The sequence below is a fragment of the Typopeltis vanoorti genome, chromosome 20 (genome assembly GCF_054136105.1).
Source record: "Typopeltis vanoorti isolate ZY-2024b chromosome 20, IOZ_Tvanoo_1.0, whole genome shotgun sequence".
NCBI classification, from domain to species: Eukaryota; Metazoa; Arthropoda; class Arachnida; order Uropygi; family Thelyphonidae; genus Typopeltis; species Typopeltis vanoorti.
Genome location: NC_143568.1, coordinates 109,119,932 through 109,137,983, shown reverse-complemented (window position 1 = coordinate 109,137,983; position 18,052 = coordinate 109,119,932). Strand labels below are relative to the sequence as shown.

General features: G+C 35.4%; 1 protein-coding gene across 1 annotated transcript in view; it reads left to right on the top strand.

Annotated features, from left to right (window-relative positions):
* The window catches only part of LOC150095783 (mediator of RNA polymerase II transcription subunit 13-like), a 237,279-nt gene that overhangs the window by 63,676 nt on the left and 155,551 nt on the right, over positions 1-18,052 (top strand). Inside the window, exons 3-4 of the mRNA XM_090409956.1 lie at positions 6,664-6,751; positions 13,669-13,749. Coding sequence (XP_090266082.1) covers positions 6,664-6,751; positions 13,669-13,749 — 169 coding nt within the window. The remainder of the gene's footprint in view (positions 1-6,663; positions 6,752-13,668; positions 13,750-18,052) is intronic.

Sequence of the window (18,052 nt, the reverse complement as noted above, 5' to 3'; positions counted from 1 at the left end):
ATAATTAATAAACAAAATGCCTTTAGCATCCCTAAACATGACCGTTCCTGCTGAAGGAACTGACTTTGTCTTCTTTGGCACTGAACAACTGGCTTCTGTCCACTGTTTTGACTGGTGTTTGGATTCTGGTATGTAATGGTGAATCCAAGTCTCATCCATAATAATAAATCGACGCACAAAATCAGGTTTATTCTTGTTAAAAAGCTCCAAGTACTGTTCAGTTTTCATGCGAGTGCGTTTTTGATCTGCTGTGAGCAAGCTCAGCACCCATCATGCTCAAAGCTTTTTCATTTGCAAGTCTTCATGCAAAATATATTCTACATGTTCTTTAGAAATACCTGTAGTCTCAGTAATTACGCACTTTGACTCGCCGGCCATCCAATACATATGCACTTGATCAATGATTTCTGATGTTGTTACACTTTACAGGGATCATCTTCAAGGCTGGTATGGCCATGTTTAAACTCGGCAACCCATTTCTTAATTGTTGAAAACGAAGGAGAAGAGTGCACATAAACTTTTATTAACTTTGAATGAATTTCTTTTGGCGTTAAATCTTCTTTTACAAAGAATTTTATAACCGCATTTTACTCAATTTTATCCATTTCAAGGGATACAGACAACACTTTTGCTTCAGATAGCTCTATAAAAAAAACTACTTGATAGAATACGACTTGCAATTTCACATGGATGTTTATGACAGATGTACCAACTTAGGAAAAAAAAAATTCTTGCCAATTGTGTTGCCATCTATGGTCGAGGCCGAGAACTTTTCAGACCATTCTCGTATATTACCATTCATTCATATTATTATGAATACTCAGCAACACCTAAACCTTTCTATACATAAAGAGCAATGCAATTTAACGGCATGTGTTTATCATAAAAACATAACATTTGAAAGTTCATTTTTCACTTGGTTAGACCATAATAAATTTATTGCAGGCGTAGACTTCTGTGGCTAATTGGTTCAAAAGATCAGGACCGTCTGGCCAGATGGTTATGATTTGTATTTATTAATTCTCTTGTTTAAACTTTAAGTTATACTATTTACCCTCTGAAGATGTAAATCCTACGATTTACGAAACTTGTCTGGAACTATTATTTCAGTATTTTGTATAACTGAATAATAAAAAATGTGGTGTAATCACCAAAATATATCTTTTATAATAAATTTTGTTTAATCCTTTATCCAAGTGTGAGCAAAACAAAGTTTGCACCTGAAAATATCTTCAGCACTGGGGTAAGGTAGTACAACACCGGGAAACTCGCAGCAAAGGTGGATCAAGCTCCCAACTCCTTGTCTCAGTATCTCCCATAATGCAAAGCACATCTCCTTGTGGACATGTATACTGCTATGCATTAAGGGAAGGGCCACTACCCAGACCAGTTTCAACCTTTATTGAGGTCTCGTTAGGGAGGCAGACCCAAACGTGGAAATACTAAGGCAGAAGCAATAGGAGAGGTCATATTTACCTATTGGAGTTGCCCTGGTGTTGTACTACCCAAGTGATTACTTACACTTGGGCTCGCCAATAGTTTTTTCGACATGAAACTCTATGGATTCGATGGATTTCGATCCGAGTTTCGTACCCAGCTATAAAATAAAATGGGATTTGCCATCTCCTTTTAACTTAACTTTACGTTTCTCAATTATTTTTCTTAAAGTAAAATCTGATCTTGACAGCCTCTGTTTGGCCTAATTCAGTTTATTCTTCTCCAAGTATGATTGCTTACTTGGAACACGAAGTAGAAAAACACCTCTTAATTCTCACTTTCAGTTTTATTTCCCTTTTTACAGATGGGTACTATTAGAGCTCTACTCCAATCATCTAGCATTCGACCCAATGACCAGGACTTCTGAGTTACGCCATGCAGCCACTGTAAAACTTTTATATCTTCATATTTTAGCATTTATAGTTGAATTTCATTCCAGTTGCCTTTCCACGTTTCAATTTTTTAATGCCTTTTTCTACTTCAAATATGGATATGTATTCCTGACTGCATTCCTGTTGGGAATTTTCTATCACCATGCTGACACTGCTTGTTCCATTTAGCAATCTTTCAAGGTAATTATTCCAGACATGTAGAATATCTTTATCTTCAATATGTCACCTCTTTCCTCCAATACTAAGCTTTTTAGATAGTCTCCAGAATATTTTACCACTTTGATGCTTTTTGTATGTTTTTACTAAAGTCTTCCCATGACTTTTGTTTAGGTAATTTTACACAGTGCTTTGCTTTCTTACATTTTTCTCTGTATTCTGTAAGAGCACAAGCTGACTTATTTACCAGGAACTTTTGATATGCTTCCTTGATTGCCTCTTTAACTTTCTGAGTCCAACATGGAGTTCTGATTTTTCTATCCTTACAGATAACTTCAACACATTCCTCTCTTGCTTACTCAGTCAGTATTTTTTTCAGGATTTGCCATTGAATCTCCAAGCTTTGGTTTTTGTTTTCAAACTGTTTCATTTTTTCTTGAATGATGTTTGTGTATTTGAGTCCACAGTTCACCTCTGAAAGCTGCTCAACTTTAATTTGTTTTAAAACTTTCATACACACTCTTCTTTTCAATATGAAATTCAGTTTTATCCTGCTCAAAACTAAATAGTGATCGCTTCCTATTTCAAATCCTCTGTACACGCTAGTGTCCTGAACCAGTGGGAAAACATCGCTATCAACTGTAACGAGACGTTTCTCATTTCTTGCATCTTCTCTCTCTCTATGTGAATTTGTGCACATTTTTATGCCAGAACATATTGTTCATAATAACCTAGTCCTTGTCCCGAATAGAAATCCAGCAGATACTTACCATTATGATTAGTTTTGCTCTTTTCTCCAAATTTTCCCCAAAACATTTCTGTCTTATAATCATTTCCCACTCTGTTTCCTACTCCTACTTTTGTTGTGTCAGCTGCCTTCTCTAATGCCTCAAAACATTATTCCATTGTCGAACTACTGTTAGACTATGGGCACCAAGAAGTATCATTGTCCAGTTCCCCATTCTAATTTTTGCCCACATCTTGCCTGCCCTTCTAGAAGATTATCTTCGTATTTAGTTTTTAATACTACACATGCATCTTCTTTTGCTTGATTGTTATTGCCTGAATATAATATTTTGTATTTGTTGCTTAGAAAGATCTCGCCTTTTTGGTCTCCTTTGTTTATATCATGCCTATTATGTCAATCTGGTACTTTTCAAATTCTTTTGCTAGTTTCATTTCTTTTCCTTTGATGCCTCTTATGTTGATATTACTAATCTTGAACTCTGCTGATGCTGTGTTGGGATGTTCTAGGATTTGTTTCAGTCACTGACTTTGCACTGCTTACCTTTGTTCCCTCACGAAAACAACAAGGACTTTGTTTAACCAGGTGGCATGAAATTCTGCCATGTTATACCAACATTTTACGTTGTGGTTTAAGCCGATAAGAATACAGTTTGAATGGCTAAAGTCCAAATTGCTATCTCATCCTCATTTGTACAGTATCCAGTTAGATAAATATCTAACAGGATGTACCAATAGAAGATGAGGATTGGACATTAGGCCAGAAGCCCTAGCAGTTCTCCACATTCCTTAAAAGGCAACATCGAAGTCTCTTCCCAGTTGTGCAGCTTTGACCCTTAAGCATCTCTCATCAATATTAACTAAAAATGGTTTGAAAAGTGTGCTAGTTTACTTTTTTGCTAATTTTTCTCTTATTCCATTTAAATTTGTTAAGCTGGTTCCCCACAATGCCAACTTTTGCTTATTTTGATATCTATTTTCATATATAATTCTCCATCTTCACTAAAAATTATCCCTAAATATCAAAAATATCAATATGCTTTCTTCTTTTCCAGTACTGCTTCTTAACTTCTTGCATCCACCATGGAGTTCAGGTTTTTCTATCCTTGCAAATTCCACCATATGCGTTTCTAGGTTAATCAGTAATGTTTTCTTCAGAGTTTGTCACTGAAACTCCAAGGTTTGGTTCTTGATTTCAAACTGCTTCATTTATTTTTGAATAATATAAATTAAAGATACCAAGAAATTATATATTTGGTTTAATATCCTTTATCCAAGTGTAAGCAAACAAGTTTGCACCTGAACTATTTTCAGGAATGGGGCAACTCGTATATAGAAGCTTATGATTTCACATCACTTGCCTTAGTATCCCATAATGCAAAGCACATAACCTTATGGGTATGTATACTAAGGCAAGTGTTGTGAAGTCATAAGCTTCTATATACAAGTTGCCCCAGTTCTGGAAATAGTTCAGGTGCAAACTTGTTTGCTTACACTTGGATAAAAGATTAAACCAAGTATATAATTTCTTGGTATCTTTAATTTATAGTATAACTGAGTGGAAAACTTTCAACATTTTTGAATAATATTGAAATAGTTTGATTCTACAGTTCACCTGTAAAAGTTGTTCAACTTTAATTCTTTGTAATATTTTCTTAGTTTTTACCTCAATAGGTAAGACATTAAGAAAATTTATTTCTGTAAATACTCCCAGGTGTCAAGGGCATCTTCGGAATCTTTAAAAATAATTACAACAGAAAAGTTACCTTATAAGAATTATTTTAGATTAGACAAAAAAAAAAATTATGCAAATAAATCTTCTAACAAGTTTTCCATTGCGATCAGTTCTAAATATTATAACTTGTAAGGTACTTCTGTCCAAGATACTATTGAGATTCTGAGATTATTTGTCTAGAGCTCTGGAGTTGGAGATTATTATTGCTTGGGTACATGATAAGACATAATTGAAGGAATAGAGAATCTTTGCAAAATTTAAAGAGGTAGTTTCTGACAGAGGTTTATTTATTTAAGTTGATTACCTTCTTTTGTATGGCATCAAAAATTTTTAGAGAGGTTTATGGTACACCAGCAGACTAAAAAATAGTGTTCTAAGTTTGGTGAATTTGAAATTTGTACATTATTATCAGCTGTACAGATGAGAAGCATGTCTTGAGCTGAAAAGAATACTAAGTTTTGTTGGATTTTGTGGCTGAGACTGTGGATGTATAGGTCTGAGAGAAGAAATCAAGTATCAGTTGGAGATTTCAGTATTATCAAAGATAAGAGGGAAGTAAAACAAAATCTTTCTTGCAAGAAAGATGACAGGACTGAATTTTGGTAGCATTTGCTGAGGTTGTCTTTATCCCACTGGAAAGTAGATCACTGTGTTAGATGTTAGTTATGTAAATTGTTGAAGCTTGAAATGTTTCAGCACTATGGAGATTGTTGATTGAAGAGGAGGAATGGAGTTTAGTCATCAGCAAAATTGTGGATAGGGTGTTGTAAGTAAAAATATGATACCCAGATATACTTCAGCATGGTAGTAAATTATGCGCTAACAATTTTAGCCCCACCCCCTTTCCTTATATTTGTTGAGTCCTCTGAATGACTACTTTGCAGGTCTGCTATTTATGACTACATTTTTGTTGATAAATTTCAGATTCATCACATAAGTCGACACTCATGGAATAACACATGCAAAGTTGTTATTCATTATTAAGCAACTTCTTTGTGGTTTCATCTAGGTATCTCTATATCATAATCAAAAGAACAAACGTATCATTTTATTGGAAAGGTGTAGGTTTGGAATCCAGTCTAGGATGTGAGGAATATTTATAAAATCTTTTCATCTTAGGTGAGTTAGTTAATCATATATGGAGGATTGCATGGTTTTCTCTCCTGCGAACATCTGTATCATTGCCTACATCAATAGTATATAAACAATTATCAGCCAGCATATACTTGTCTCATAGCTTAACTTTGCTTGAACATGATCCTAAACAGCATCATCACCATGTGCATATCAGATAAAGATAGCAAAAAAGAAAAAATGAATTATTCAAAGCCACTATCCAATTATTTCATGTGAAACAAGTTAATAATCCTGCTTTCACCTGCCTTGCTTAATGAAACGACATTGGCATGAAAGGTAGTTGCTTTTTTTTTTTTTTTTTTTTTTTTTACCCTTCCCATCCACTTTTTATTTATTTATTTATTTATTTTAGAACAAACAAACAAGCTACTGAACACATAAATATTTATTAAGGCACAATTAAAAAAAAGTTAATGTGCATTAGGGGTTTGAACTACATCATCATTATTTCTAAATATAACTAAGCCATGTTTAATACTTCATATATCATAAACAGATATTTGAAAAGGAAATTTTTCTCATGTGTTTGAGATGACCCAGTCCTATCATCTTTCCTGCAAGAGATTTTTTTTTGCTTTACCTCTCTTCCAAAATCTTCCAAAAGCACCATTGAGCACATATGAGTCCTTTATTCTTGCAGGAACACGAAGATGCCTGATGAGGTGAAACAGAATCTTAGAGATTTAAGATATTACTTGTTTTTAGTGAAAAAGAGGAAATAATTATTGACAATGATGGATTTATAAGTCTGAGGGAAGAAATCAGATATCATCTGATTTCTTTCTTTCTTCCTAAGTTTAAAACCACTTATTTCATGTATATGTGCATTTAGGTATTATGCATTTTGTTCTACATCCTTCTGCATTTTTCATTCTTTACCTGTTGTCTGTATTGATATATAATTAACTTAGTGCATTTTTGAATATCTAAGTGTGTGTATGAAATCATTTTATTTGTTTTTAATAGTGAACTATAATATGTGAATGCATGTTTTGTTTGCAGGTGATACTGAACAAGGCTCCTGGGAAAATGGATTATCCTATGAGTGTAGAACATTGCTTTTCAAGGCACTTCATAACTTAATTGAAAAGTAAGATTTTCTTTTTTTACTTTGTTTCTATGTATTTTGAAAACACAGAATGAAATATATATATGTAACTTTCCATTACTTAAACATTGTGGTTTGAGATATACATCTATGACTGCAGATATCAAAGTAATTAGATAATTTATATTAATGATTCATTTCACTCTAAATATAATATCATTTAGCCATTGCTGTTGATTGATAACTGTACTTAGAGCCGAGGTACTTAGGATTTCAGGCCTGGCTCTTGTTTGCTCCGCTGCAGAGTACTGCATACTAGTCTGGGAAAGAAGTGTTCACACAAACATTATCCACTCCCAACTGAACATAACCATGCACACGATTAACGGGACCCTAAAATCCACCCCTCTGCCATGGCTTCCAGTGCTTTCCAACATAGCCCCACCAAATATACAAAGGCAGACAGGCTTCATTAAAAGAACTGGAGAAAATCACAATTAACTCCCTACTGCCTCTCCACTCTCAACACCTATAAATCCCCCCCCCCCCCAGAACCCAGCTGAAATCACGGTACCCATTTTGGGACCTAACCAGAGCCTTTTCTGGTCTAGCACCTTCAACTCACACCGTGTTGAACCAGCAAATGGCTCTCTTGTGAAAGACTCCTGCAGCCACCAGCTTAGCTTCATCCTTCCTCGAAGGCTATGGACAGTTATCAACAGAATCAGGACAGATGTAGCTACCTCCTACATTAATGGAATATGGCAAATAGCCCTTACTTTGACTGCGCCTATATTCTACAGACTATCCAACATATCATCAGTGACTGCCTCCTTTGCCATTTCCATAGTGACCTCCAGGAGATACAACAAGTGTCCAAGTAGACTCTAGAATGACTTTCAACATTGGCCATTGAACTATTGCTGAACTCTGCCATAAGAATACATGAATAACAGTACTGCATCTCTGATCACCATCTTTGAATGATCATACCATTTAGACTCATGTTATTGTTTAAGACATCGTTGTAACAAAATTTAATTATTTGAAATTCTTTAAAAACGAGATGGGTGATTAAGGGTCAAGGCTGTATAACCGAGAGGAGACCTCCACATAGTGTTTAAAGGAATGCGGAGAACCGACCAGAGCTTCTGACCTAATGTCCAATCCTCACCTTCTCGTGGTGCACCCTCTTGGGTATCTACCTGAATACTGAATGGAAATGGATGGGCTGGCAATATGGGATTTAACCAACCAAATTTTATTTTTATTGGCTTAAACCAAAATATAGAATGATGGTACAACATAACAGAATTTCATGCCGGCTAAATACAAAATGTTATATTCAGACAATGACGATCATGGAAAAGGTGGTGTAGCTATAGTATTCAACACAAAATATGAGGCAAATCTTGATGGGCAAGCAATATCAAGTAGAGTGATGTGTCCAGATATCAGAATGGGGAACTGGACAATAAGAATTATTTCTGCGTATAGTCACAGAAGGTTCTACTAAGATAGAAGTGGAGGAATTTTTTGAGGCTTTAGAGAAAGCAACTGACACAATGAAAAAGGAAAAGTTACTTCTTGTTGGGGATCTAAATAGCAGAGTAGGAAATGATTGTCAGACATGCAAAATTATTTTGGGGAAATTTGGAGAAAAGAGCAAAGCTAATAATAATGGCGAATACCTGTTGGATTAATGCTCAGGACATGGACAGGTTATTACTAACACCATGTTCCAACATAAAAATGTGCACAAATTCACATTGAAAGAAGAGGCAAGGAATAATAAAATTCTCATTGACTATGTTATTGTCGATAGTGATGTATTCTCCCTGGTGCAGCACCAGAGTGTACAGAGAATTTGAAATTGGAAGTGATCACCATTTAGTCTTGAGCAGAATAAAATTAAATTTCATATTGAAAAGAAGAACATGTAAAGAAGTTTTAAAGTGAATAAAAGTTGAGAAGCTCTCAGACGTCAACTGTAGAAAATACACAAACATTATTCAAGAAAAATTGAAAGAGTTTGAGAAAAGGAACCAAACCTTGGAGATGGCAAGCCCTGAAGAAAACACTGACTGATTCAGCGAGAGAGGCATGTGGTGAGATTGTCTGCAAGGATAGAAAAATCAGAACTGCATGGTGGAAACAGTTAGTTAAAGAGGCAGTGAAGAAAAAGAAGAAAGCACATCAAAAGTTCTTGTCAAATAAGTGAGCTTGTGCTTTTAGAGAATACATAGACAAATGTAGAAAGTTTATTTTTCACTTGGTTAGACTATAATAAATTTAGTTTAATCCTTTATCCAAGTGTGAGCAAACAAAGTTTGCACCTGAAAATATCTTCAGGACTGGGGTAAGGTAGTACAACACCGGGCAACTCATAGCAAAGGTCGACCAAGCTAACATCACTCCTATCTCAGTATCTCTCATAATGCAAAACACATCTCCTTGCGGATATGTATACTGCTATGTATTAAGGGAAGGGCCACTACCCAGACTAGTTTCGATCTTATTGAGGTCTCTTCAGTGGGAGACAGGCCCAGAAGCCTGAAAGGAGTTAGAGATGATAAAGGTGACATGAAAACGGGATAAAAAGATATCCTTGAAGTATGGAGTAATTACTTTGAAAAATTGTTAAATGAAAAAAACAGTGATAGCACAGTGATAAGAAACACTCAACAGGCATACAGTCAGGAATACATATCCATACTTGAAGTAGAAAAAGCTATCAAAGGCTTGAAATGCTAAAGTATGGTGGTATAAAAGTCTTACATTGGCTGCACTGCATAATTCCCTGAACAGAGGGACGAATTCCTGATGATTAGAGTAGAGCTCTCATAGTACCCATATATAAAAGGGGTAATAAAACTGAATCTGAGAATTACAGAGGTATTTCCCTACTGAGTGTTCCTGATAAGATTTATGCAAGTATACTTGAGAAACGGTTGAAAAGAATTGTGGAAGAACAAGCTGGATTCATTCCAAATAGAGGCTGTCAGGATTAGATCTTCACTTTACGACAAAGAGTTGAGAAATCATGGGAATATAACAAAGATCTGTATTTAAGTTTTGTCAATCTGTAAAAGGCATATGACAAGGTGCCAAGAGAGAAACTATTCAATATGCTACAGTTATATGGTGTCAATGGAGCATTATATCAAGCAATACTTAGCTTTTATTTGAGTTGTAAGTCAGCAGTTAGAATTGAAAGAAGTACAGGAAGATGGTTTAATGTTGATTCTGGTGTGAGACAAGGATGCACATTATCCCTGCTGTTATTCATTATCTATATGAATCACATTACGAATGAAAGTGGTATTAAACATGATATCAAAATTTGAGATGTTAATGTCAGCTATTTGCTTTATGCGGACGATGTTATACTTCTAAATAAATCCGCTAAAAATCTGCAATATTCCCTGACTAAATTGAATAACTGTTGTAATAGATATGGTATGAAGGTCAGCATTAAAAAAACAAAGACAATAAAAATAGGGAGAATTGTTGAAAATGTCAACTGTGTTGTGAACGGGGAACCTGTGGAACAAGTAAAACATTTCAGTTACTTAGGCACGATTTTTAGTGAAGATGGTAAATTAAATATGGAAATAGACAACAGAATCAACAAAGCTGGTGTGGTAGGAAGTCAATTGAATAAATTCATATGGAATAAGAGAGAAATTAGTCGGAACACTAAATTAGCTGCATACAAGACAGTGTTCAAACCAGTTTTAACTTATGGATCTGAGAGCTGGGTCAGAAGTAAAACACTTGACCAAAGACTAGAGACCGCAGATATGAGAGATCCTGAGAAAGATTATAGGTGTGAACAGATGGCATCAATGGCAATATCATATTAAAAAATGAGGATATTAGGAAAGAACTTGATATTGCCAGTATTCAGGAATGTGTTAGCACAACTAATCTCAGGTGGTATGGTCACTTAAACAGAATGGGCGAGGAAAGATTAGCAAAACAAGTGTTGGCAGGAAAACGACCCAGAGGAAGACCAAGATATAGGTGGATTGATACGGTACAAAGTGCCTTAGACGATAGAAATATAAGATCTGATAATGTTGGAATCTTGACAAGTAACAGACTGATTTGGAGGAAAATTGTGGAATGGAAGTTAGTAATGATGTAAATTTTTCATATAGTAGTATCATGCCCTGTACGTCCCATGAAGGTACATCGCAGGAATTTGATGATGATGATGATAAAAACAAACACATGTTCAGAGCTAAAAACTAACTAATGCAATCAAGTCAAGTAAATAAATAATGTTGGAAATGTGAAGCAGTTTCTCAAAAAAAAAAATATATATATATATATATATATATATATTCACTCACAGGAGGGAGGGGAGCTGAAAAGTTATGATAAACACCTTGAACAAAAATTATGTCTTCTTATCTATCCTAAAAGAAAAAGAATAAATTATTACAATTTGATGAAACATGTAGGTTTAAATGGTTTTAAAATATGTTCTGTTTTAATCTTATCAGTTGCTTTAATATCATTTTTGTTCTAGATGGTGTTTATCAGAAAACACTCCAGCCCCCTTCATGTGCGTGTGCGCGTGTGTGTGCGCGTGTGTGTGCGCGTGTGTGTGTGTGTGTGTGTGTGTGTGTGTGTGTGTGTGTGTGTGTGTGTGTGTGTGTGTGTGTGTGTGTGAGTGAGAAACAGATTAAATGAATATAAGCCAAGAGATAATAAATAGAACCACTATTTTAATTTAAATAAATTGCACAGCTAATTTCTTCTTCTTAGAAGACTTCTTTTGGTGCATGACATGAGGGAACTGCCAATAGACATTTCAAGAGAAAACATTTTTACATTAAAGCATTAACGTATTAATGCTTGGAGCTATCCCTTTCATTGTTGGGCAGGTGCACGCATTCACGGTCTCGTGAACACCAAAGGTTAGGTAGCAGCGCAAAGACAGTCTGATAGATTATAGCTGAAGTTATTGTTTAGATGCACTGGATGGAGGACAATTCTTTCCAGTTCATCATAGCATCGAAAGATATTTTCCGATTTTTCCCTTATGACTTTATGACTGATAGAGTTTTTGTCATTAGCATCAGCAAAATTCAGGACGTGGTTTGACAGAATACTTGCTCTGGTTCTGCCATATGTGATGTCTTTTATTTTCCTCTAGACATAATTCAATGGATTTTTCCATCTGGCCTTATTTTGGCCAAATATGGTAAATGCGGTTGCACCAAATATGGTAAATGCTGAGATATTTCAGGTTGTTATGCTTTTGCTTGGGCATATTGAGCAAGGAATGGAGTTTAAGTAGAGGAGTGAAAAAGGTCCAGATGTTATATTTTTTAAGAATTTTTGCGATACGGAAATGATATATATAGTAGGGATATGTAGCCTTTTTCACTATTTCTGTCTTCAATATGGCAAGGAGGTGGACTGAATATTAGCTTAGTAACTGTTTGTTTTGAATAACTGTTTTGCTGAAAGGTTGTCAGAAGAAATTGAAGTTCTTTGTAAATGTCTTCTTCTTCACAGAGGAGAATATAAGTATATGTTTACCTAGTGTAGAGTGAACCGATGGCATCAATTGCAGAATCATATTGAAAATGAAGATATTAGAAAGAAACTTGACATTATTAGCATGCAAGAATGTTTCAGCAGAGCTAATCTAAGGTAGTATGGCCACTTAAATAGAATGGGTGAGGAAAGGTTATCAAAACAGTTGTTTGATGCCAAGATGGCAGGTAAGAGATCCAGAGGAAGACCAAGATCTAGGTGGTTTGATTCAGTCAAAAGTGCCTTAGAAGCACAATATGTTAGATATGATAATATTGAAGTGCTCATAAGTAATAGATTGATTTGGAAGAAAATTGTGAATAGGAGATTAATAATAATGCAAACTTAATCATGTGTGGTCTCATAGTAACCTAAATGCCCCTTGGGGTTACATATCAGGAAATTGATGATGATTAATTATATTTCTGTTTACAAATTCATTTTGCTCATTAGAATAACAAGTATCAAAGGTAGTAATTCTGCTTCTGACAACTAAAAATAAACTATACTTTGCCAAATAACAATTTCAAAAGCTATAGCTCTAAGTAAAAACTCGTTGATTTTTAATGCATTTGAGAAAACCTGTTTATAAGAATAAAGAAATATTATGTAAATAAAATATTAAGAATAACATTCCTCCTAAGAAGTCTTTATTCGATTAAAATAATATAAATAATTCATTAATTAAATTAAGGGGATATTAGATCCCACATTGTTTTAAAACCGAATAAGAAACTCAAGGATTGGAATCAGAGAGTTTCATGCCGAATATAGTATAAAAAAAACTATAAAAGTATCGGCGAATACTAGCGTGAGCTAAATGCAAGTAGTCCTAGAACGTAGTACAAACACGGGCAATTCGTTGCAAAGGTGGTGAAAGTTCGGATCGCTAATCTTGGTATTTTCCATAATGTTAAAAACACATTTCCTAAGAAATGTATGCTGTTATTACATTATGGTAGGGAGGTCACTACCCAGACCGGTATCAGCCTTTTTTTAAGCTTCATCAGTGAGTAGCTAGACCAATTTAATACCAAAGGGTATAGCGAAAAGAACTTATATACTCTGCTATATGAGTTGTCCAAAAAGGTGCACCCATTAAGTCACTTAAATATAAAGAGCCAACAAGCTTCATTTCAGCGATATAAACCTTAATTAAATTAAGGGGATATTAGAGCCCACATTGTTTTAAAACTGAATAAGAAACTCAGGGGTTGGAATCAGAGAGGAAACAAGGATGGGAAACAGTGTGGGATCTTAATTAATGTTTCTATCGCCGAAATGAAGACTGTTTGCTCTTTATATTTAAATAAATAATTAATATTTGTTGTGAACAATATGTTACTTTATAAAATGTTTTGATCTCATTGATTAATAATACTAATTCATTTTTCCCTTTTTAACAGATGTTTATTGTCTAGAGGATTTGCAAGATTAGGTCGATGGTTTCTTCAGCCTTATGATGATGCTGACATAGGAAGGAAAAGGTAAAAATCAGATTATTTTGAATCAGGTATCATACTATACCATTAATGAACCTTATCACAAAGAGACTGTGAGGGAGAGAAAGGATCAAACCAGGAGAAACATAATGAAACTTTGATTTTACGCTACTAGATTTTACATTTTACATTGCGGTGCTTAAGGGTCAAAGCTGTATAACCGAGAGGAGACTTCCACATAGCCTTTAAAGGAATACGGAGAACCGACCAGGACTTCTGCCCTAACGTCCAGTCCTCACCTTTTCATGGTGCCCCCTGTTGGATATCTACCTGGATACTGAACGAACGAGAATGTGCTGGCAATTTGGGATTTAGCCGAACAAATTGTATTCTTATTGGTTAAACCAAAATAAAAATGATAGTACAACATGACAAAATTTCATGCTGGCTGGGGCGTTGCCCAGTTAAACAAGGTCCCCGTTGTTTTCGCCAGGGAACCAGGGCAAACAGCGAAATGTCAGCTACTGGAACAAATCTGAAAGCACATCCCAACTCAACATCACCAGAGTTAAAGATCAGTACTATCAACATAAGAAGCCTGAATGGAAAAGAAATGGAACTAGCTGAGGAATTAGATAAGTACCAGATCGACATAATTGAGGTGACTGAAACAAAAAAGACAAAAACTGGTGAGATCTTTCTGAGCAATAAATACAAATTGTTATATTCAGGCAATGACAATCAAGGAAAAGAAGGAGTAGCCATAGTATTCAACACATAGTATTATGGGAGGACTTCGGCAAGAACATAGAAAATAAATATCAAGAAGGTGGTAAGATATTCTGGATGTTGTTGAAGAAGCTTAGAAATAGAGGAAAAAGTGCTGTAAAAGGAGTTAGAGATGATGAAGGTGACATGAAAATGGGCGAAAAAAAGATATCCTTGAAGTATGGAGTGATTACTTTGAAAAATTGCTAAACGAAACAAGCAGTGATGACAGCACAGTGTTAAAAAACACTTGACCGGCATGCAGGCAGGAATACATATCCATACTTGAAGTAGAAAAAGCCATCAAAGGCTTGAAATGTGGAAAGGCAGCAGGAGTAGATGATATTCAACCAGAAATGCTGAAGTATGACGGTATGAAATTCTTACAGTGGCTGCACTGCATAGTTCAGAAAGCCTGGACAGAGGGACGAATTCCCGATGATTGGAGTAGACCTCTAATAGTACTCATATATAAAAAGGGAGATAAAATCGAATGTGGGAATTACAGAGTTATATTTCTCTACTGAGTGTTCCTGGGAAGATCTATCCAAGTATACTTGAGAAACGGTTGAGAAGAATTGCGGAAGAAAAGCTTGGTGTGAAGAACAAGCTGAATTCAGGCCAAATAGAGGCTGTCAGGATCAGATCTTCACTTTACGACAAATAGTCGAGAAAGCATGGGAATATAACAAAGATCTGTATTTAAGTTTTGTCAATCTGCAAAAGGCATATGATAAGATGCCAAGAGAGAAGCTATTCAATACGCTACAGTTATATGGTGTCAATGGGGTATTATATCAAGCAATACTTAGTCTTTATTTGAGTTGTAAGTCAGCAGTTAGAATTGAAGGAAGTACAGGAAGATGGTTTAATGTTAAATCTGGTGTAAGACAAGGATGTACATTATCCCCTCTGTTATTCATTATCTATATGGATCGCATTGTGAAGGAAAATGGTATTAAGCCTGATATCAAAATTGGAGATGTTAATGTCGGCTCTTTGCTTTATGCAGATGATGTTATACTTCTAAATAAATCAGCTACAAGTCTGCAAGATTCCCTGAGCAAATTGAATAACTGTTGTAATAGATATGGTATGAAGGTCAGCATTAAAAAGACAAAGACAATGAAATAGGCAAAAACATTGAAAATATCAACTTCCTTGTGAATGGATAACTTAGAGAACAAGTAAAACATTTCAGCTACTTAGCCATGATTTTTAGTGAAGATGGTAAACTAAATATGGAAATAAACAACAGAATCAACAAAGCTGGTATGGTAGGAAGTCAATTGAATAAATTCATATGGAATAAGAGAGAAATTAGTCAGAACACTAAATTAGCTGTATACAAGACAGTGTTCAAACCAGGTTTAACTTCTGGATCTGAGAGCTGGGTCAGAAGTAAAACACTTGACCAAAGACTAGAGACTGCAGATATGAGTCCTGAGAAAGATTAGGAGCATGAACAGATGGCATCAATGGCAATACCATATTAAAAACGAGGATATTCGGAAAGAACTTGACATTGTCGGCATCCAGGAATGCGTTAGCAGAGCTAATCTCAGGTGGTATGGTCGCTTAAACAGAATGAGCGAGGAGAGATTAGCAAAAGAAGTAGTCTCTACCAGGTTGTCAGGAAAACGATCCAGAGGAAGACCAAGATATAGGTGGATTGATACGGTACAAAGTGCCTTAGACGATAGAAATATAAGATCTGATAATATTGGAGTCTTGACAAGTAACACACTGATTTGGAGGGAAATTATAGATAGGAAGTTAGTAATGATGTAGATTTTTCATGTAGTACTATCATATCCTGTACACCCCTTCTGGATACATGTCAGTAATTTGATGATGAAGAAGATATTTTGTTAATTTGCTTTCAGTTTTGTGTCTGGAGTGAGAATGAGACATTTTGGGATAGCAAAATTCTTGGATGTGGCTGCTGGCTGTGAGCTATTGTAAGACTAGAGGTAGCCGAATGGTTGCATGTGAGTCACTTCGTGGTTTTGACTGTGGAACCAATTCCACCAAACACAGCATCCTGTAGATACAGTGAAGGAAAGACATGGGCTACAATTGCAAAGTGATTGATATCTCTAATTATATGTTCACCAAGACAGAAGTGCTACTCCAAATCAGCTGAGATCTGACCTCGCGTTGGCTACAGAAACATTTTTATGTGCTTCCACTGTGCACAGAATGCTTCACAACGATGGTGTGTATACTTGGCACCAGTAGTTCTGCATGCCTCTATTCTGATATCACAGGAGAGAGCATTTGAAATAGGCCAGTCTTCATGTCAACTGGATCCAAGACTAATCAGGGTCAGTATTGTTTACACATGAGTCCTGATTTGCTCTACAAAGCGATGCCTGGCATGCTCTGATTTGGACAAAAAATTTTTCAGATATTAGAGGGATGATCTGATCATCTGTATAATATCTGTGAAAGGGACACATCATGGAGGTAGTGTGATGGGGAAGCGTCTCATCACATAGACATGCTAACTTGTATGTGCTTCCTATCAGAACAATGAATGCTGCAACTTATAGAGAAGAGGTCCTGGACATCTCTATTCATCTGTACGTTGTTGCAATAAGGAAAACGTTTATCCTACAAAGCGATAATGCTCGTCCTTATCAAACGAAGCTTATGGACCAATCTATCAAGAAGAGACTGTCTCAAGCCAGGTCTCTTGACCTTAATCCTATGGAGCATGGCTTCCCCCCCTCCTCCTCCCTCCAACATTGAGGCACTTAGGAAGGGCTTTGCAAGGGTAATGGTTGTTATTACCAATTGAGCTCCTGCACACGTAAACAGCATGAAACGTTGCGAGGTATGAACAAACACTAATTTCATTAAAATTGTTCTAAATAGTTGAAATGTTTTTTCCCTATAGGTTCTCCATTCATTATGGATGATGTATCCTGTTCTGCCTTTTTGCCGCGGATTTTTCCCAAATTTTTTTACGTTATTTATTTAATTTTAATTTAAAGAATCTTGATGAATTGCGCTGGATTTATTTTGGAGTACATCATCATCATTTGCATATAGTAATATGCTAAATTAATATCTCCAATTTTTGATATTAGGTAGAATGGTTCACATATATATAAATAGGTTTACAAATAACCTTTCATTGGCAGGGCCAACAAAAAAAGAAAAAAGGAAGAAAAAGACACTTTAATAATCCATAATGTGTTCCATATAGATGACATATAACACTGTGATAATGTGACCCTTGTCTTACATCTGATTTTACATCAAATACTGCTGACTTCCAACTTGAATATAAACTGTACATTGCTTGTCCAATTTGAAACCATTATAAGTATGGTTTTAGTTGAAAACCAGAACTTTTTCTGGATCTTATTTCAGCCATTTTACTGAGTCAGCACGTGCAAGCAGAGTGTTTTTCTCCCATAACTTATAAATTTTTTAATCCTTAAAAAAAAAATTTGATCCTCACACCCGCACTCTTTCAACAATAATACATAATGTTAGTTAGGGATCACAAAATATCAGCAGTTACCTGCCATTCTCTAATCCCTGAATGTCTACGAAAATCTCTTCTTTT